The following is a 16,543-nucleotide window of genomic DNA, read 5'->3' as shown; positions in this document are numbered from 1 at the left end:
GGAAACCATCAGTGTGGATTAAACAAGGGCAAATTGTGGCTGAACAGCCTCTGGGATGAGCCCACGAATGAAGGGAAAGCAGTGCCTGTTATTTACCCTTCCAACACAGTATCCTGGATGAAACACCAAGATTGGAGAAGGAGGAGGTGCGTGGTGGAACAGATATTCCTGCAGCCAGAGGGGAAACCATGTGAGGGAAAAGTATGAGGAGGAAGGAGCACCGACTGTAGCCCCATCCCTCCTGTGCTGCTCGGGGGAGGCAGAGGTGTCCAGGCATGAAGGAATGAACGTGGGCCGGGGAAAGGGGAGAGGAACAAAAGAGAAATTTCCCCTGTTTAAGCCTGTTTTTTCCTAGGACAATAACTGGCAAGCGACCTCCTTGTGTTTATCTTGACCCACGAGGTTTCTTTGTCCCACTCTTCCTATTTTGTCCCCCTGTCCTGCTGAGATGGACAGCGTGTGAGCAGCAGGGTGATGGCTTGGCCGAGGCTAAGTCTCTGCGAGCAGGGCAGCTGGAAGGCTGATTTCCCAGGTCTGGAGCTGAGGTGGGATGGCAGAGCTCAACCTGACAGCACCTTGGGGACAGGACGGCTGGGCAAGGCTTGGTTGTCTACGTGAGGATGTCTGGATCCATCTGGGACAGGATGCCTGAAGCATCAGCGTGGATCTGTCAGACGTGGAACAGCACTTACAGGAAACCTGAATCAGTGACCAGAGGCCACTCTGGGTACCTCAGACATTTCAAGACACACGTGTTTGGTATCTGAACCTTGCCCTGACCCTCTGCAGCCCAATGGGCAGGTTGTTTTTCAATGCAGATGGCAGCAGGTCCCACAGAAGTGACTGCAATGGGATCTTTCGATCCCTGTCCTTGTGGTCGAAGGCAGAGGACGTGAAGACAGAGGGAACTGCGCTTTCTCATCATCTTCTCAGGTACAGAAATAAACAGAATCGTGACCTGCCAAACCCTAAGGTGTTATTGTTGCTTCTGAGCTTGTGCTGGAGACATAAACACAATCAGAGATTTTACCTGTGCATGTGTTACAATTATGCTAATCATGTTAATTCTCATACATGTGGTCCCTGCATCATTGAATTCCCGGTACTGATTCAAATTAATTCCTATTTGTCACCATTTTGGCACCTCCCTGTCTACAAGAGAGGTGCTCGAGGATGCACGGGTTCAAGCTGTGGCCGTTTCCTTCTCTCCGTGCCATCTTTGGACTCCTGAAGGCTCAGGTAAACAATGACCCAGCATCAGAAGACCAACCCCGGTCAGCTGGAAGATGTGTCCCCTTCCTGTCCGCATTTACCAGGAGTGTCTGCAGGATTAGGGTTCAATCCACAATGGAAGCAAATTGGAAACGAAATTACGGGCAGGAGGACGTTGTTTTATCACCCTGAGATTGTGTCCAACACCCTGTGCCAGATGCTTTTTGCAGAAGCACGTCTCTTGTTTAAGCCTGGTCAGATATACTGGTTCCTTCGTGAACAGACTGAGAAGGGATTGGTTTTCAGATTGACACGTTTAGCCCTCGTTGATGAGCAGTGCTGCATAACAAACTAGGAAGGACGACACCTGCAGAACGAGGCATCTACAGTCACCAGCTGCTTTGGAAAGTTTCCCGTGTATCGTTTCATAATAGACAGGGCTGGCAGTGTGAGTTTTTGGTAGAAATTGCAGTGGGTTTTGAAGCATCTGCAAATAGAGGTGTTGACGTTTTGCTGTGGACATGTCTATGACATTGGAGACGCAAATAATTTTTGTTGTTGTTATTGTTTGTTTGTTTGTTTTCTGCCCCACTAACCAGAATGCTAATGTTTTAAAAAGAAATGACTAAAAACCAAAACAAAACAAACAAAAAACCCGACCAATTTAGTAGGTATTTCAAACCCAAAGCCCCCATCTGTCAACAGCTGCTTCCCACAATGGGAACAAACATGGGTGTTGTGACTCCTTGTCCTGCCTTCTTCTGAACTACTGGACTCTGCGCCCGTCCCTAAGCTCATTACACAAACATAAAGGTTTTTTCCCCACTCCCACTGAATATACCTTAAAATGCGGCCCTTGACAAGCCTCCATCCTAGCCCAGCTTCTAGGACAGTGCCATTTCCAGCTCCAGGGTGACAGTAACCCACCCAAGGTGATCCGTAACGTGTCCGTGGTGGATGCCTCATGAATTGGTACCTACGCTATCGTAAAACTAATGAATGTGTAGCCAAACCCTAATTTAGAGGAACTTGGGGTGACCTCAGTTACTGTAATTACCCTAAAATGGTCCCTATGGCAACCCTGCCCCCATATGATAGGACAACACCAAATCATATCAACAGAACATGCCTAAGGCTAACCCATGGGTTACTGTAATTTAATCCTAAACTCAGTCTTTTATGTTGATGGAAATGAGACTCTTAGAGTTTTCCTGGCCTTTATCCACAGGTAAATCCCAGCTCAACTCCTGTGGCAACCATAACCATCATCTCAATGCTAACCCTAAATTTCATCCCTGGAACAACCCTGTCCACGACTTCTGGCTTTGACCTCTGTCCATGACCCCAGCCTCACGGGGCTGGTGAGATAGGTACTAGCATCCTCCAAAAATTATCTTTGGCTTTTGGCCCAATACTTTGCTAATTACTGCAAAAACCTCCCACGCTTAACCGGACACGCTTGATGAGCCATTTGGCCCTCCTCCTGCCAGCGAGAATAAAAGGCTGGTGTTGAGGGCAGTCCTGGCAGACACAGAGTTCGAGGCAAAGGCTAAAGTTGCTTTGGCACTTCTTCACAGGGACTGCAGTATGACAAAGTCAATTCTCTTCTTCGGCTTTCTTCTTGTCTTCCTTGGCCTGACTCTGCCAGGCACCCAGGGAAAAACTATTCCCCGATGTGAGCTGGTGAAGATCTTCCGCAACCATGGCTTTCAGGGCTTCGTGGGCAAAACTGTAGCTGACTGTGAGTATAATGAGCTCCCCCTGTACCTCTCTGCCCATACCACCCTTGTCTTTCTCAGCTTCTTGTAATCCTCCAGCTGTACCACTCTGTCCCACCATGAAAACAGCAAGCCGTCTTTCATCATTCCTCTTCCTCATCCTCTTCCTTGCCTCCTGTTGCTAACACAGCACATCCCTGCTCATGCTTCTGCCCACCCAGACCTTTCTCCTTGCAAACATTTGTGCATCCGTATCTCAGTCTTACAATGTCCACAATTTAATTACTCTTCCAGGTCTTCCTTCATCATTGACTCCTTCATCTCTTTCCTCTTATTTACCCTGAGCATACTTTGATGTTCCTCCTCTGGGCTCTCTCCTCATCCTGCAGGGGTCTGCCTGGTGCAACATCAGAGCAATTACAACACCCATGCTTTTCGTGATGAGGGTAAGAGCCGGGACTACGGAATCTTTCAGATCAACAGCAAGTACTGGTGTGATGATGGCAAAACCCCCGGAACTTCAAATACCTGTCGTATCAATTGCTCGAGTAAGTGCTGGGGCAGAGCAAAGAGCCTTCTTCATCCACTCGGTGAAAGCACCCTGCTCTGTCCATGCCACCTGTCCAGGCAGCTGCTCTGGGTGTTTCTGTCCATGTGTCTGTCCTGGTTGGAGCGGCTGAGGGCACTGGGGGTGTTTGGGCTGGGGAAGAGGAGGCTCAGGGCAGAGCTCATGGCTCTGGGAACGGCCTGGAGTTGTGCCAGGGGAGGTTGAGGTGGGCAATGAGGAGCCATTTCTGCTCAGACAGAGCGGGCAGGCGTTGGGACGGGTTGCCCAGGGAGGTGGGGGAGTCCCCGTCCCTGGGGGGGCTCCAGGAGAGGTTGGGGCTGGTGCTTGGGGACACGGCTCAGTGGGGACAGTGGGGGGGGGTGGTTGTAACAGATGATCCTGGGGGGCTTCTCTAACCCTAATGATTGTGTGATTCTATGATTCTATTCATCCAGCTCCTCAGTATCCCATTTACCCTTCCTGATGAGCACCTGACCCTCTGCCCATCTGTCCATGATGTTTCTCTACCTTCCTTCCCTCCATGCTAACCTTTTTTTCCCTATTCTGCAGAATTTCTAGATGATAACATTGAAGATGATATTCGGTGTGCCAAGATAATTGCTAAAGAGGCTAATGGCCTCTCACGCTGGTAAGGAGCTTTGTGGAGGGAACTGGGGAAGGCTGAGCAGAGGAGACAGAAAGAAATCCTCCTGTGGTCTGGTGGTGGTGGTGGGGGAACCCTAGATACGGGGGCGTATTTCGTAGAAGTTTAGCACAGCCCTTTATCCTGGAGCTGGGAGAACAGAGGGGTCTTGGATCCCAGCACCCACCCTAACTCCCTAAATTTCCCTCCCCTTTCCGTGGTGAGGATACACCTCTGTTTTTCTTCCCTCACATTCTCCCAGATTGAGTCCACCAGGCTTTTCAGTAATTCATATCTTTCAGGGTAACCCTGCTTTCTTCATCCAAAACTAGCAAAGCCTAATGAATTCTCTTTTTATAACCAATTCAATCATTATCTAACTCCTCAAATGTCATTCTAACTCCTCAAATTACGTTATGCATTTCTTTTCCAGGGTTGCCTGGAAAAAACACTGCAAAGGCAAAAAACTGGATTCCTACGTCAAGGGGTGCTAACCGACTGCCAGCAGTGGCCGTGTTCTCAGGATGACCAACAGTGAAGAGAGGGGTTGTGCAGAGAGCAACTAGGAAAATGGATGGGTGCAGGGGATTGAACGCAGCGTAAGGTGGATGGGTTGCTGGGTATCGCTAATACAACGAGGCTCTGTGCTAATACAATGCAAGTAGAGAAAATTTAAAGGCTGATGGCGTAGTAGAAATGAAACTTAGTGGCAGTGAGAGCATTACAGGCGGATTTTCAGCGATTTACTTGCATAGTCATGTCTCAAGATTTTGTTGTCCTGAATGATGACCATTTAGGTGTTCTCTCTGGTTTCCTCTCTTTCTCTCTCCTCCTTCCTTCCTCCCTTCTTCCCACCTTTCCCGTCCCTCCCTTATCTTTCATTCTTTTCTTCCTTCTTATCTGAGATGAAGAAAGTAAGATCCTTAACGAATGCTGCACTAGTTACAAGAGCTGCATAATGGCAGCTGCCTTGTATCTAGGGCAGTCCCTGGCTGAGGTGGGAAGTACAGAGACAGAACTGCACTGAAACAGAAACTTGTCCTTAAATTTGTCCTGAACATCTGCTCCTAGCTGATGTGGGAGATAGGGCACTGAAATGTATGGACATCTGGTCTGGCAGAATATGGCTTCTCTTATCATCTTTCGAGGTGTCAGATCAAATACAGTGTAGGAAAGATGCAGGGAGTTCCTGTCTCAGTGAGGAAATAAAGGATGGGAAAGCCAATTAGGGCAGGGAAATGTTTTGCCATTTAGATCACGAGTAATTTTTCCAAATGAATGCTGAATCCAGGAACTGCACAAATGGAAGGGGACAACACTTCAGCCTTCAGCCACGCTTGCTTCTTTGTACGCTTTGTTCTGCTGCTTGGTGAGCAGTGACTGCTTTCATGTTTAGACAATAAAGAGATGCTTTCACTTTTGTCTCCAGAGTTTATGTTAATGTATAAACCAATTATGAAAGGTACGTTTATTCAGATGGCTAAAAAATGAAAAGAAAAAAAAAAGAAACAAAAAACAAAACAACCCCCCAAAAAACAATTTAATGTAGCCTTGCAGAAGACTCTCTCCCTGTCTACAGGGCAGACCTGTGGCTCTTTCCTCTCCCATGACAAAACCAGGGTTCATGACCTTATTAAGTAATTCAAGGAAGAACTATTTCACATGTGGGAGTCCTTAACATTTTGAGAAAATTCAAGAGAACTTGAATTGAAGCCTGACCTTGTCACTGTATTCAGTGCAGGTAGTTTCAATCCATTCGGGGATTTGAACAAAGCTTATCTGGGGTTTTTACTTGTGGGTTGAACTCTGATGAAGGGATGTTTTCTGCCTAGCTGATAGTTAAGGGACACTCTCAACAAAAAGAGTTAAGGGGAAGTGAAGGCTGCAAACCACACGTGTCCCTGCTAGGGGCTGCCGGGCTGGAAATTCAGTCTAGCACACGCCAATCGAATCTGCCTTTACCTCAAACCCTGTGAGTATCACATCGGCCACCAGAAAGGGCTGCTGTGGTTTATCCCTGGTGGCAGCAGAGCACCACACGCCTGCTCGCTCAGTTCCCTGCTCTCACCCTATGCTACAGAGGGCAGTAAGGTTCTTGTAGGGAATCTTAGCAGAATGAGGACTGGCCACAGGCTGGTGGTTATAACTGGAGCTTTATTATCACATAAAAAAGTCAGCAATCAGCAGAGCTTAGTGTTATCTCCAGTCTCTAGCAGCTAGCACAGCCTGCAGTCACACAGAGCTCCCAGCAGTTAGCATTGCCTTCTTGTTATCCACAGTTCTTGTTCCCTGGATTTTTCAGACAGATGAACCCTCTGCAGATTGGGTCGAATTCTTAACAACCAGCACACAAAGCAACCCTCAGAATCTAGACTCAGACACGAGTTGCTCTCAGTCCTTGGGGGGAAGCAGCTGATGGTGGCGGCAGCTCGATTGCCATCCCTTGCTGAGCAGCAGCTCCAGTTCGGGTCCTTTGTAGGGTTTGCTGCTGCTTGGTTTTATAAAGCAGAGCCTGTGTGTTGTTACGCCTCTGTGATCCATTAGTCTCAGCCTTCAGGGACCCCTCTGTAATGGTGTTGTGCTAATGCCACATCAGGCTGGGCCTGCAGCAAGCTCCTGTGCAAAACCCAGGGCGCAGGAAGGCAGCTCCCAGCTCCCAGCTCCCAGCTCCTGCCTGCAGGCGCAGAGATCTGAGAGGTTTCTGAGCATCCTCTCCAGGGACTGCTCGCACCGAGCCCGCCGTGCCCTTTCTCACCAAGACAGCTTTTCCAGGGGCAGATGCTTCTTCATCCCCCGCAGAGACCTCCCGAGGAGGTGCCATGGGTGCCCTCGCAGCATCCTTAGGGCGAGGGGCTGCGGGTGCCTGGGGTGCTGTCAGCCTGTCGCTGCTCTCAGCATCAGCGCCACTAGATGGGCCCCGAGCCCTTGCTGTGCATGGCTCCAGAAGCATAGACTCGTGGCTTTCACCAGGGAGAAAGGGAAAAACAAGGGTGAAATGAGAAAAGGGATCATTGCCAGTGGCACAGAGACGAGTCCGCAGCCCTCAGCAGCAGCAGCGTGACTGCTTTGCACAAAATGTCCCAAAAGGGTGGTGGGGTTACTGCAGGGGGAGGACTGTCACGGTCTAAAGGGTTTCCCGGCCTGCTGGTGTGTAGAGGTCACAACAGTGGGTTCATGGCATTCTGTCACACACAAGGACGAGGAGGCTTTTTTTTCTAAAACATCTATTTGTTACAGATGACCACAAATCACAGCAGGGTGATGGTTGGAGCAGATGATCTTGGAGGCCTTTTCCAAACTTAATGATTCTGTGATTCTATGAAATCACCACTAACTAATATATATACCACTAACTAATATATATACAACATATAAGCAATATATACAATATATACACAATATACAATATATTGTATACAGTATGTATTGTACACAATATATATACAGTATATACACCACTAACTAATATATTATGATTAAAAAAAAAGGCAGGCATGTATCTGGATAATAAGCCACCACAAATATTGCCAGGAAGTGAATATATTTATGTTGTAGATATTGAGGGAATAGCACTAATAGTATTTTTCCCAGTAGGGCTGGCTCACTTGTGGCTGCCCCCATCTAGGGGTCTGACCAGTGACTTCTTTGGGAAGCCCCCCACCGGTTCTCCACCTTGCCCCAAAAGCGTGATGGGGGCATGCATCCCCCGGCTTCCCAGATTGGGCACGGGAGGCCGGAGGAGCCAGGGAAGGGGGTGACCCGGGACAAAGGCACTTTTCTTTTTGCAGAAGGGTGTCCCGGGGCCAGGCAGCCTGTCGCCACCCCCAGCCGGGGTCCGCGGCATGCGAAGCACTCGCCCGCCTCGCAATGCGCCGGGTGAAGGAGCGACAGCTGCTGGGGGCCTTTTGCTGCCTCAGGAGCTGTGACAGCACCCGGGAGCCAGGCTGGGATCTAAATTTAAATCCCTGCTTTGTGTGTTTGGACATGCGAGCGCAGCCTCCAGCCCCCACTGCCCCACCACTCTGCCCGGCGTGCGGAGGAGACGGGCTCCGCAAGAAGGGGGCTCCCGGGGGGCTCCGGCTGGCTGCGACCCGGGCAAGGGGGCGAGAAAAGGTTTGGGGACAAACACCATGGAGCCCGCTTCTCCCCAGGATGACGTGAAGAAGAGGCAACAGAAGGAGAAGTCCAAGAAGCCGGTGCCACCAGCAGCCCCCCGGCCGCCCCGGGCTCTGTTCTGCTTAACCCTGCAGAACCCGCTGCGGAAGGCATGCATCAGCATCGTGGAGTGGAAGTATCTTTTGGGGTGTGCACGGGATGGGGAGCGCACGTGTTTGTGTGTGCCCATGGGCAGGGGTGCAGGGGATTGGGACCCTCGCCCTGCGGCAGCAAGGGAAGGGCTCGGAGGGAGCGGGACAAAGCGAGGAGGAGATCGGGGACCCCTGTAGGAGGTGTCAGGATGGCTTCCAGGAACATTAGGGGGGTGGTGTGTGAGGAGGGGGCACGGTGCCCGTCACGGGGTGAGGACGGGGCCAGGCAGAGCCGGGCAGGGACAGGGAGCAGCAGCCGAGGAAGGAGAAAGGGGAGGGAGGTTTGGGGGGGAGCGAGGCCACGGCGAGCTGCTTGGGATGGCTCCTTGAGTGCGTCACCGCCTGCCTGGTCCTGCAGCTGCTCCCTGACGTAGGGGGGGAGGAGGAGGCTGGACAGCGTCCCCCAAATCCTTGCCAGCACTGGTGACCCCTCACCCCTTTCTCCCATCCCTCCCTGGCATCGCTGCTGCAGGTGAGGGCTTTTGTGAGTGACTGCTCAGGGGGACGGCGTCTCTCTGCACCCCTGGTTTGATTTAGGGATGGGCTTTCGGTGGTTGCTCCTTGGTCATGTTTTTGCTGAGATGTTTTGGCTTGGAAAATGTAAAATGTGGTGTTTCTGCCACCCGGCCAGCAACTATTCCAGGCCGTTAGATGTGGTCTTGTTCACCTGCATTTTATGGAAGGGGAGAGGGTGATTTTACCATAGTGGGAGAGGAAACATTTCACTTTGTGTGCAGCGAAACATCTGGGATCAAGTGAAAGTGGTGGGATTTGGGGACATTTCCAGCAAACCCAGTCCTTCCACCCCAGCTTTTCTCATTTCACCCACTGGATTCACATGCACATTACCAGCCTTGGCAGGGGTGTCCCAGCCCTGCCAGGCTTTGCTCTAAACTGAGGAGGAGGCTTGGTCGCCTTGTTCCTACACTGCAAAGGGACTCTCTGACTGTTGAGTAGAGGAGCAGAGCCAAAATTGGGGAATTCTCCATTTCTGCTTCTCCTTGGCTTTTCAAAACCATAATTCCCAGAGCTGTGCCTGTCTCAAACGCGCAGTGAGCATGGAATAACCTTGCCCATACATCCCAGCAGCAGGGGAAGAGTTGGAAATAGGGCTCACATCCTCCAGCGTGCTCAAACACGTTCCTCATCCTGGGCCAACACAGGTTGGAGAACACATAACTGACAGAGGGGTGTGGGGGGACGAGGCAGGTGTCCCACCAGGAAGGGTGCAGGTGCTTCTGCCCCGTGCAGGACAAACCATCCAGGGCGTTGCATTTCCTTGGCATGGCTCGTGTGCCTGCCTGTGTTTGTACCCCAATGCACCTGACCGCCCTTGTTGCAAGGTTGGGATTTACAGGGTCTGATGGGACCTTTCCAGCTCCTGAGGGTGCTGCAGGCTTCAGGGCCAGGCAAGAGGCCAAGTGGAGATGAGCTGTGTCTGTTTGCTGGGGGCATGCCTCAGGGGTGGGTTCATTTTTTTTTTTTGTTTGTTTGTTTGTGGTTTTTTGTTTTGGTTTGGTTTGGTTTTTTAATGCTGAAATTTGCTCACATCTCAAACTCCATGTTTGTTAGTACAAGGAAATTGGGGTACTCTGCGAACTGGCACGGCATCACGCGCTCAGCAGCTGGCCCAGCAAGCTGGTGGCTACTGGGATGTGCCTGGCTTTGTGGTGTCACTGTGGTATTTCAGGTCATTTCCCAGCCTGGGGGACTTCAAGGCAAAAGTCTTGGTTGGCTGGATTTGGCCCGTTGCATTTCTACCTCGTTATGGTGCCAGATTCGCACACTTGCATGCAACAAGTTCCAGCTCCAATTACAAGAGTTCACCCTCCAGGAAGGCAGAAATAAGCCCGTGGCTGTTTTCCCAGAGCAGGGGGAAGGAACAGAGAGAGAGAGGGTAACCAGGACAGGGCTGCTGAGCAAAGGGCATGGGGGGTGTGGTAGGGAATGATCACCAAATCAACCAAGTGGGGATCAAACTGGGTCCCCTCCAGCTCTTGTGGATTAGCAAGCAAGATGAGAGAAATCCCCCAACCACTTTCTAGGAACCCAACAAGCCGGGATGTCAAGGGCAACAAGAGGGGCTTCCATAAGTCCATCGGTGACAAAAGGAAGACTGGGGGAAACGTGGGTCCTCTGCTGAATGAAATGGGACATGGGATGGTGAAAAGGCTGAGGTGCTGAAGGTCGTTGCCTCGATCTTTACCAGCAAGACCAGCCTTTGGGAGTCCAGATGCCAGAGACCAGGGTGAAAGGCTGGGTCAAGGAAGATGTACCCTCGGTGGAAGAGGATCGGGTCAGGGAATACTTCAGCAGACTGGACATTCAGAAGTCCATAAGATCCTCATAAGATCCAGCAGATTTTGTTTTTTATAATGTCATCAAGTTTATAGATAGATGGGTCCAGATATGGCAAAGTAACCCATGACGAGCAGAGGACATGACTGACAGCACTCAGCCAGCTCAGCATGCCAAAACGGAGAAAAAAAACCCAGGTGCCACTTACCCCATGATGCTGAATCAGGCAGCCCGATGCCATATAATTACCTGGAAAGCTGAGCTAAGTAGTTAATTAACCGTGGTGCAGGGAAGTGTCGGTATGGCTGCAGGGCTGAGTTTCAGGGGCTGTGCTGGGCTCTGCAGCGGTATCGCTCTGTGTGGCTGAGCTGCTGGTGTGCCCACGGGCTGTCCTTTGTAGGGTCTGCCCGAGGTGAGGGTGGGGGTGCTGGGAAAGCCCTCAAGGGAGTGATAGCAGGTTGGTATGTGCAGATTGGGATGAGGTCTCAAAAACAGTCCGTGGGGGTCATGACCACTGGCTATGGTCATAACTGGATGCTGTCTGATGGGGCAGTGAAGTGGAAAAGGAGCTGGAGGGGGGTTCTGGTTCGTGTTGTGGTTTGTTGATATAACCCATTGGTGAGTTTGGCTCCATGGATGGGACTCACTTTCTCCATCTGCATTTGGTTTCAGTGGCTTCCAGTGCTACTGGTGGGTACGGGCAAGGCAAATAGATCAAGGAGAACTGACGTGAGCATTCTGACCAAAAGTGTTCATTGTCCCTTTCTGTGCCATGCTGCACCCAGCTGTCTTCTGCCAGCACAAGGCTGCTAAATGACCAAAAAAAAACCTCTGCTACCAGGCATCTGCACGGCCCCGTGGTGCAGTGGTTAGAGCTCTTCGGAGCTGCAGCAGGGCCTGGATGTGACCAGAAAAAGGACAGGAAAAGACGATGTCTGTCTTCTTCTGACCACATCTGCTGCAGGGTACTGCAGGTGGTGGGCTTGAACCACACTGGGAGGAGCTGGGGTCCCTGGGGTGAGAGCCCTGCTGTGGGTGAGGTCCTGCAGATGAATTTTGGGCCATTTTTGGGACTTCAGGGACGTGGCAGCTGGAGCTTGACCTTGAGGCTGCGAGGTCTCCAGGTCCTGCATCTCATCCCAAATCCTCATTTCTGAACTCCTTCCCTTTCCAAGGACCTCAGGGAGGGGCAGGAACTGGGGGTGTGCAGGGGGTGAGGTCTGGCTGCTGTCTGGTTCCCTGCCCCAGGGCGAGGTTGGTTCCCCCCGTGTACCCAAACAGGGTGGGGGCTGCGCCTGCTTCTCCATTCCCGTCCCCCTTCCTTAACTCTTCCTCTCAGGCCTTTTGAGATCATCATCCTTCTGACCATCTTTGCCAACTGTGTCGCCCTGGCCATCTACCTGCCCATGCCCGAGGATGACACCAACGTCGCCAACTCCAGCCTGGTAAGGCAGAGCCCGGTGTGTTCCCCAATCCTTCTCATGTGCAGCCCCACGTTGCACCCCCCGGGTGCAAAACGGGGTATCTGTCGTGCTGGGGAGCTGCTGCCACCCTGGGGGATGCGATCAGGCCTTGGCACTGCATGGAGAGAGACAGAGAGGGGCGAGCGGTGGAGAAACTGCCGCAAAATGGGTCCTCAGAGGGGCTGAAACCGCCCCCAGGTCAGCACCCAGGGCAGCAGACTGGTGTGTGAAGTGCACAGGAAGGAAGAATTGGTGCCAAAAAAGGAAAGAATCCCCTCAGTTTTTTTTTTTATCCCGATGCTTCCAAAAGGAAACATCCTGTTCCAGAAAGGCTGAAATGTTTTGTTTTAGCATTTTTGGAACAAAGTTTCCTGACCTTTTATTTCTAAACTGTATATTTAACTCTGGGATCCTCTTTTTAATGGGGGAAAAAAACACTGTTAAGCAGAGAGGTCACTCCTTTCCAATCAGTAACTCAATTTTTTTTCCAGTCACTCCGTATTGCCTGGAATAAAATATTTTGCTGTGATCCCAATCAATATTTTTCATTATTTTTAGCTTGCCACCACCTTCCCCCTCTTCAAATCCCTCTCGTGGTTCAATCCACATTGATTTCCATTGAGAGCCTGAGTCTGGGCACTGAATCAAGGCATCCAAATATGTTGTTTTTAATTAAATGTTCTCTTCTGCTAATTTCAGGACTCGTCAGTGCTGGGGTGGGGTGTTGTGTGCAGGTATTGCTGACAATTTGTGACTTAAACACCGCTCTGTGTTTTGACTGTTCCTTAGAGGCTCTGCAGGGAAAAATATCAAAGCAGTCATGAGATTTGAGGTATGGAGCACAAAGCAAGGCTTTCATCTGAGCAGGTTTTAATTCCTTGAGCTGCTTTTAGCTCTTTCCCTCTCGACAGGCTTTTAGTGGCACTGAAGATGGTGCTTGCTGCTCCTTTCCTTGGAGAAAGGGAAGGGGATGCTGTTGTGATTGTGTTATGATTTTAAAAATAAAACCAAGAGAGGTCGGCAGAGGAGGGGAATTAAATGTGTGGTGGACACCTGGGGCTCGTTCAGCCTCCTGGCATGATCCCCGAGCATTTTCTGAGCCCTGGTGTGCTTGGAGCAGGAGGCGCTGCTTTGGGTTTGTCCCCTGGCCGTGGGGGCACGAGGGGATGGGGAAGGTGCCACTATCTCAGCTGGGAGATGAAAGAGGCAAAGCAGAACTGGGGTGAGCTGAGCGTGGCGAGCAAGAGGAGGGGGCAGGGGCGATGGGGGCTTCCCACCGAGAAGGGATTTGGGATTTGGCTGGGATCGGCCAAAGGATGAGCCCGAGCCCAGCAGCAGGACAGGAGGCGGCCAGGTGGGATCCCAACATGTGCTACCTAACTGCGTCTACAAAGCCATTTCAGCTCCTTGTATTTATTACATATTAGCTTATTTATACGATATCTGATTTGGATTTTTTTCAGCCTGTTGCCATGCCAACGGCCCGCTCTATCAGCAGCCTGGCAGCCCCGGGGCTCCGTTCTTTCAGCCCTGCTCCACACATTTCTTTGTCCCTTTGTCCCCGTGTGCCGGTGGCATTGGCGAACATCCCCTGCTACGAGCTGGGCCAGGCTCAGCCCTCGGGTGCTCCTTGGATGAAATTTCTTGGAAGAAATGCTCCTTGGATGCATTTCTTCCCGCAGCAGAGGGATGCTGCGATGCATTTAGTGTCTCCCTGTCAATTTTGATTGCCTCTCCTCACTGCCCAGTTGTCTCCAGGGAGGATTGCTTTTATCTGAAGGCTTTAAAATAGGTGAGGAGGGGAAATATGTGAAGGGGGAGAGAGCAGGGCGGTGAGGATGTTGCCCCAGATCTCCTGCAGGACCAAGGCTCCCATCTGGGCTCCCCGTGGGTCAGTGCAGGGAAGGGGAGATCTCCTGGGACACCTCTTCTGCTGCTTTAGTACCATGTGGCTGGAAAACCCTGTGAGCAGCCACACTCGTGGCTGTCTTTCCAGGACCACCCAAGGAAGACTTGCATACAGAATTTGCACTAGGTGCAGGATTAGTCTCATTGAAGCTTCCTCAATCAAAACTCATTTAGGGTGATGGAAAATATTTGACGACCCATAAGTGTTCTATGAGTCTGTTTTCCTGTATCCTGGGAGAAATACAGATGCTTAATTTCAATGTATTTAAGTTTTATTCCTTATAGATTAGATTTCGCATGCCACAGGTTTTTGTTTTGCAATGCAGATTTTAGAAAATTTCGTGTAGTTCTAATGACATCAAACTTTTTCAACACTGAAATGTTTTTTGACTTCAAGCCAATCCAAATTTCAGAGCATCTCACCTAGGGCAGCCCCAGGAATGTCACTGGGATGCCCCACAGCCCAAGCCTCTGTTCCCCCTATTTGCTGGAAGGAGACATCGGGGCTCATTCTGGAGGGTCCTGAGTGCCCTCAGGGCTGGGGGCCAGTGCTGCCCAGCAGGCTGGAGCTGTGTCATGTTGCATCGCAGCGGCGTGGTGCACGCTGTTATTTCTGCTGTGCTGTGTCCTGTTCAGAGCCCGCAGGTCAGGTTACCCCATGTCCCCGAGCATTGTTGAAGCATGTCTATGTGCAGCAGCCAGCGCGCTATAAAGATCCGCATCTTTTTATAGTGCTTTTCGAGGGCTGGCCTTGTACATTCAACCCCAGCTCTTCAGGGCAAAACACCCCTGGCTTCTCTCTGCTGGTTTCCAGCGGCAGCAGCAAGTTCGCCCTGGCTCAGGGCATCTCTTTGGGGCCACATGGGTTTCATTCTCGGTATGTGTTCTGCACCTACACTTATTTGGGGAATTCAGAGTTTGCTGAGAGGTGACAGCCCTAGTAAAAGCTGTCCCACCTCAGCCCACTGATATCTTTACAGGCAGGGGCCTGGTTTTCCTTTGCTCTGCTAACATCAGAGCTTGTCCGCAGTTTACAGCCAGACAAGGCTGGGGGAACTGGACCCACAGCTGCAGGACAGGTGATGAGGGGGATTCCTCCAGCCTGCACTGATGGATCCCAGCATAGCACCTTCATACAGACGATGCCACAAGCTTTCTTTGCACTGGAGGAGTTAGACCAGCAGGACAGACTAGGATGATCCAGTTCTACATATGAGGCTGGGTCTGCAAAGCACTGCATGGAGCTGGAGCTGTAAGGAGGGAGGCGACGCAGCCAGCAGGGGACTTTCAGGTTTGAAACTCCCTGTCTGGATGTACGTGCTGGGCTCCAAATGGCATTGGAGGTGGCCAAAGGGCAGTTCATCCGATGTGGGCTTCTCAAAGGGATCATGAAGGAACAGTAAGTCATCCTCTGAACCTGTGCAAGGGGTTTTTAGAAGGGGAGCTCTGCTGGTCGGAGACACTGGAGGCTGATCCTGCCTTGCTGGGTGGAGCAAGGCAGGGAATTAATAAGGACAGGATACAGGGGATCTGTCACTGATAAGTGTGGAAGGCAAGCAGCGTTGCCTTAGTGAAAACTCACTAAGATGCAGCCCAATAACAGCCGTAGTTGCAGTGCTTAGGTCTCTGCTCTCACCACTGCTTCCCACCGATCTAACAAGGGGCTGGCACTGGTATGGGTGGCAGTCACACAGGGACACTTGGCATGCCCGCCGCTTTTGGCCGCGGTAACTGAGCAAGCAATGGGTCTGTCTGAGCCTTGGCTTCGTACACGGACAGCATTTTCCGTTTGGCAAGCCAGATGGCCCCGTGAGGAAGCAGCGCTGTGGCAGTGTGCCCTCGGTGCTGCTGCCTTCCCCTGCCTTTCTGGGTGCGATTCCCTGCAAAGCCCAAGCATGGGGGATGCTCCCTGCCCTTTGTGGGGTGCAAATTGAGGAGAGGGGCCACGGAAAACCAGAAATATAAATATCTCCATCCATTTGACCACTTCAGCGGCATTTTAATCCCAGCCTGGAAAGGGCCAGCAGCAGCAGTGATCGCGGTGATGGGCAGAACCAGGTGGGCACAGGCAGCTTTTGGCCAGGCTCCATGGAAAACGGAGCTATTCCAGGCCCTGTGGCTGTGGCACGGTGCTGAGCCCCTGCATGGGCACCAGGCCCTGTCGGGGGGAGCGGGCATGGTGGCAAAACCCCCAGGCCAGGCTCCTTCTCGCCGTGCAGACGTCTGGAGCAGGCTGGAGGCCGAGGCCTGGCTTCCCTGGGAGCCCAGGGCGTGAGGGAAAACACAAAGTAGCCAACTTGTACCACGGGGTCTGTGTGGTGTCTCCAACACGTACCCAGCGTGTCTGCTGCTGGGGAGGCTGAGGAGGAGGAGCAGTGTGATGAAGGCCCCAGGGGAGCGGGAGGGTGAGGCAGGGATGTGCAGCGCCCTAGGTCGGGCACCTCAGG

General features: G+C 51.6%; 2 protein-coding genes across 3 annotated transcripts in view; both read left to right on the top strand.

Moving 5' to 3' along the window:
- Positions 1–2,744: 2,744 nt before the first annotated feature.
- LOC311423761 (lysozyme C-like) lies at positions 2,745–5,536 on the top strand. Its single transcript, XM_084498150.1, has 4 exons — positions 2,745–2,953; positions 3,320–3,478; positions 4,048–4,126; positions 4,554–5,536. The coding sequence occupies exons 1-4, from the start codon at positions 2,800–2,802 to the stop codon at positions 4,612–4,614; spliced, it is 453 nt and encodes a 150-aa protein (XP_084354276.1). The 5' UTR covers positions 2,745–2,799; the 3' UTR covers positions 4,615–5,536.
- Positions 5,537–8,199: 2,663 nt separating this feature from the next.
- Positions 8,200–16,543, top strand: part of CACNA1S (calcium voltage-gated channel subunit alpha1 S) — a 33,576-nt gene continuing 25,232 nt past the window's right edge. Inside the window, exons 1-2 of one of the 2 annotated variants that reach the window (XM_084498249.1) lie at positions 8,200–8,411; positions 12,065–12,170. In XM_084498249.1, the coding sequence (XP_084354375.1) occupies positions 8,251–8,411; positions 12,065–12,170 (267 nt within the window). In that variant the 5' untranslated portion in view covers positions 8,200–8,250. Of the gene's footprint in view, positions 8,412–12,064; positions 12,171–16,543 lie in introns of those variants that run through there. The other variant, XM_084498250.1, reaches the window with a different exon arrangement.

This window comes from Aythya ferina, assembly GCF_964211825.1.
Source record: "Aythya ferina genome assembly, chromosome: 25".
NCBI lineage: Eukaryota > Metazoa > Chordata > Aves > Anseriformes > Anatidae > Aythya > Aythya ferina.
Note: the sequence above shows the minus strand (reverse complement) of the source record. Positions and strands in the feature narration are given on the sequence as shown.

What these genes read in the sequence shown, in the direction of transcription:
- LOC311423761 (XM_084498150.1), top strand. Translation starts at nt 2,800, where the DNA reads ATGACAAAGTCAATTCTCTTCTTCGGCTTTCTTCTTGTCTTCCTTGGC. An exon ending in GGGCAAAACTGTAGCTGACT is followed by an intron (nt 2,954 to 3,319) that starts GTGAGTATAATG and finishes CTCATCCTGCAG; the next exon opens with GGGTCTGCCTGGTGCAACAT. An exon ending in GCTAATGGCCTCTCACGCTG is followed by an intron (nt 4,127 to 4,553) that starts GTAAGGAGCTTT and finishes TTTCTTTTCCAG; the next exon opens with GGTTGCCTGGAAAAAACACT.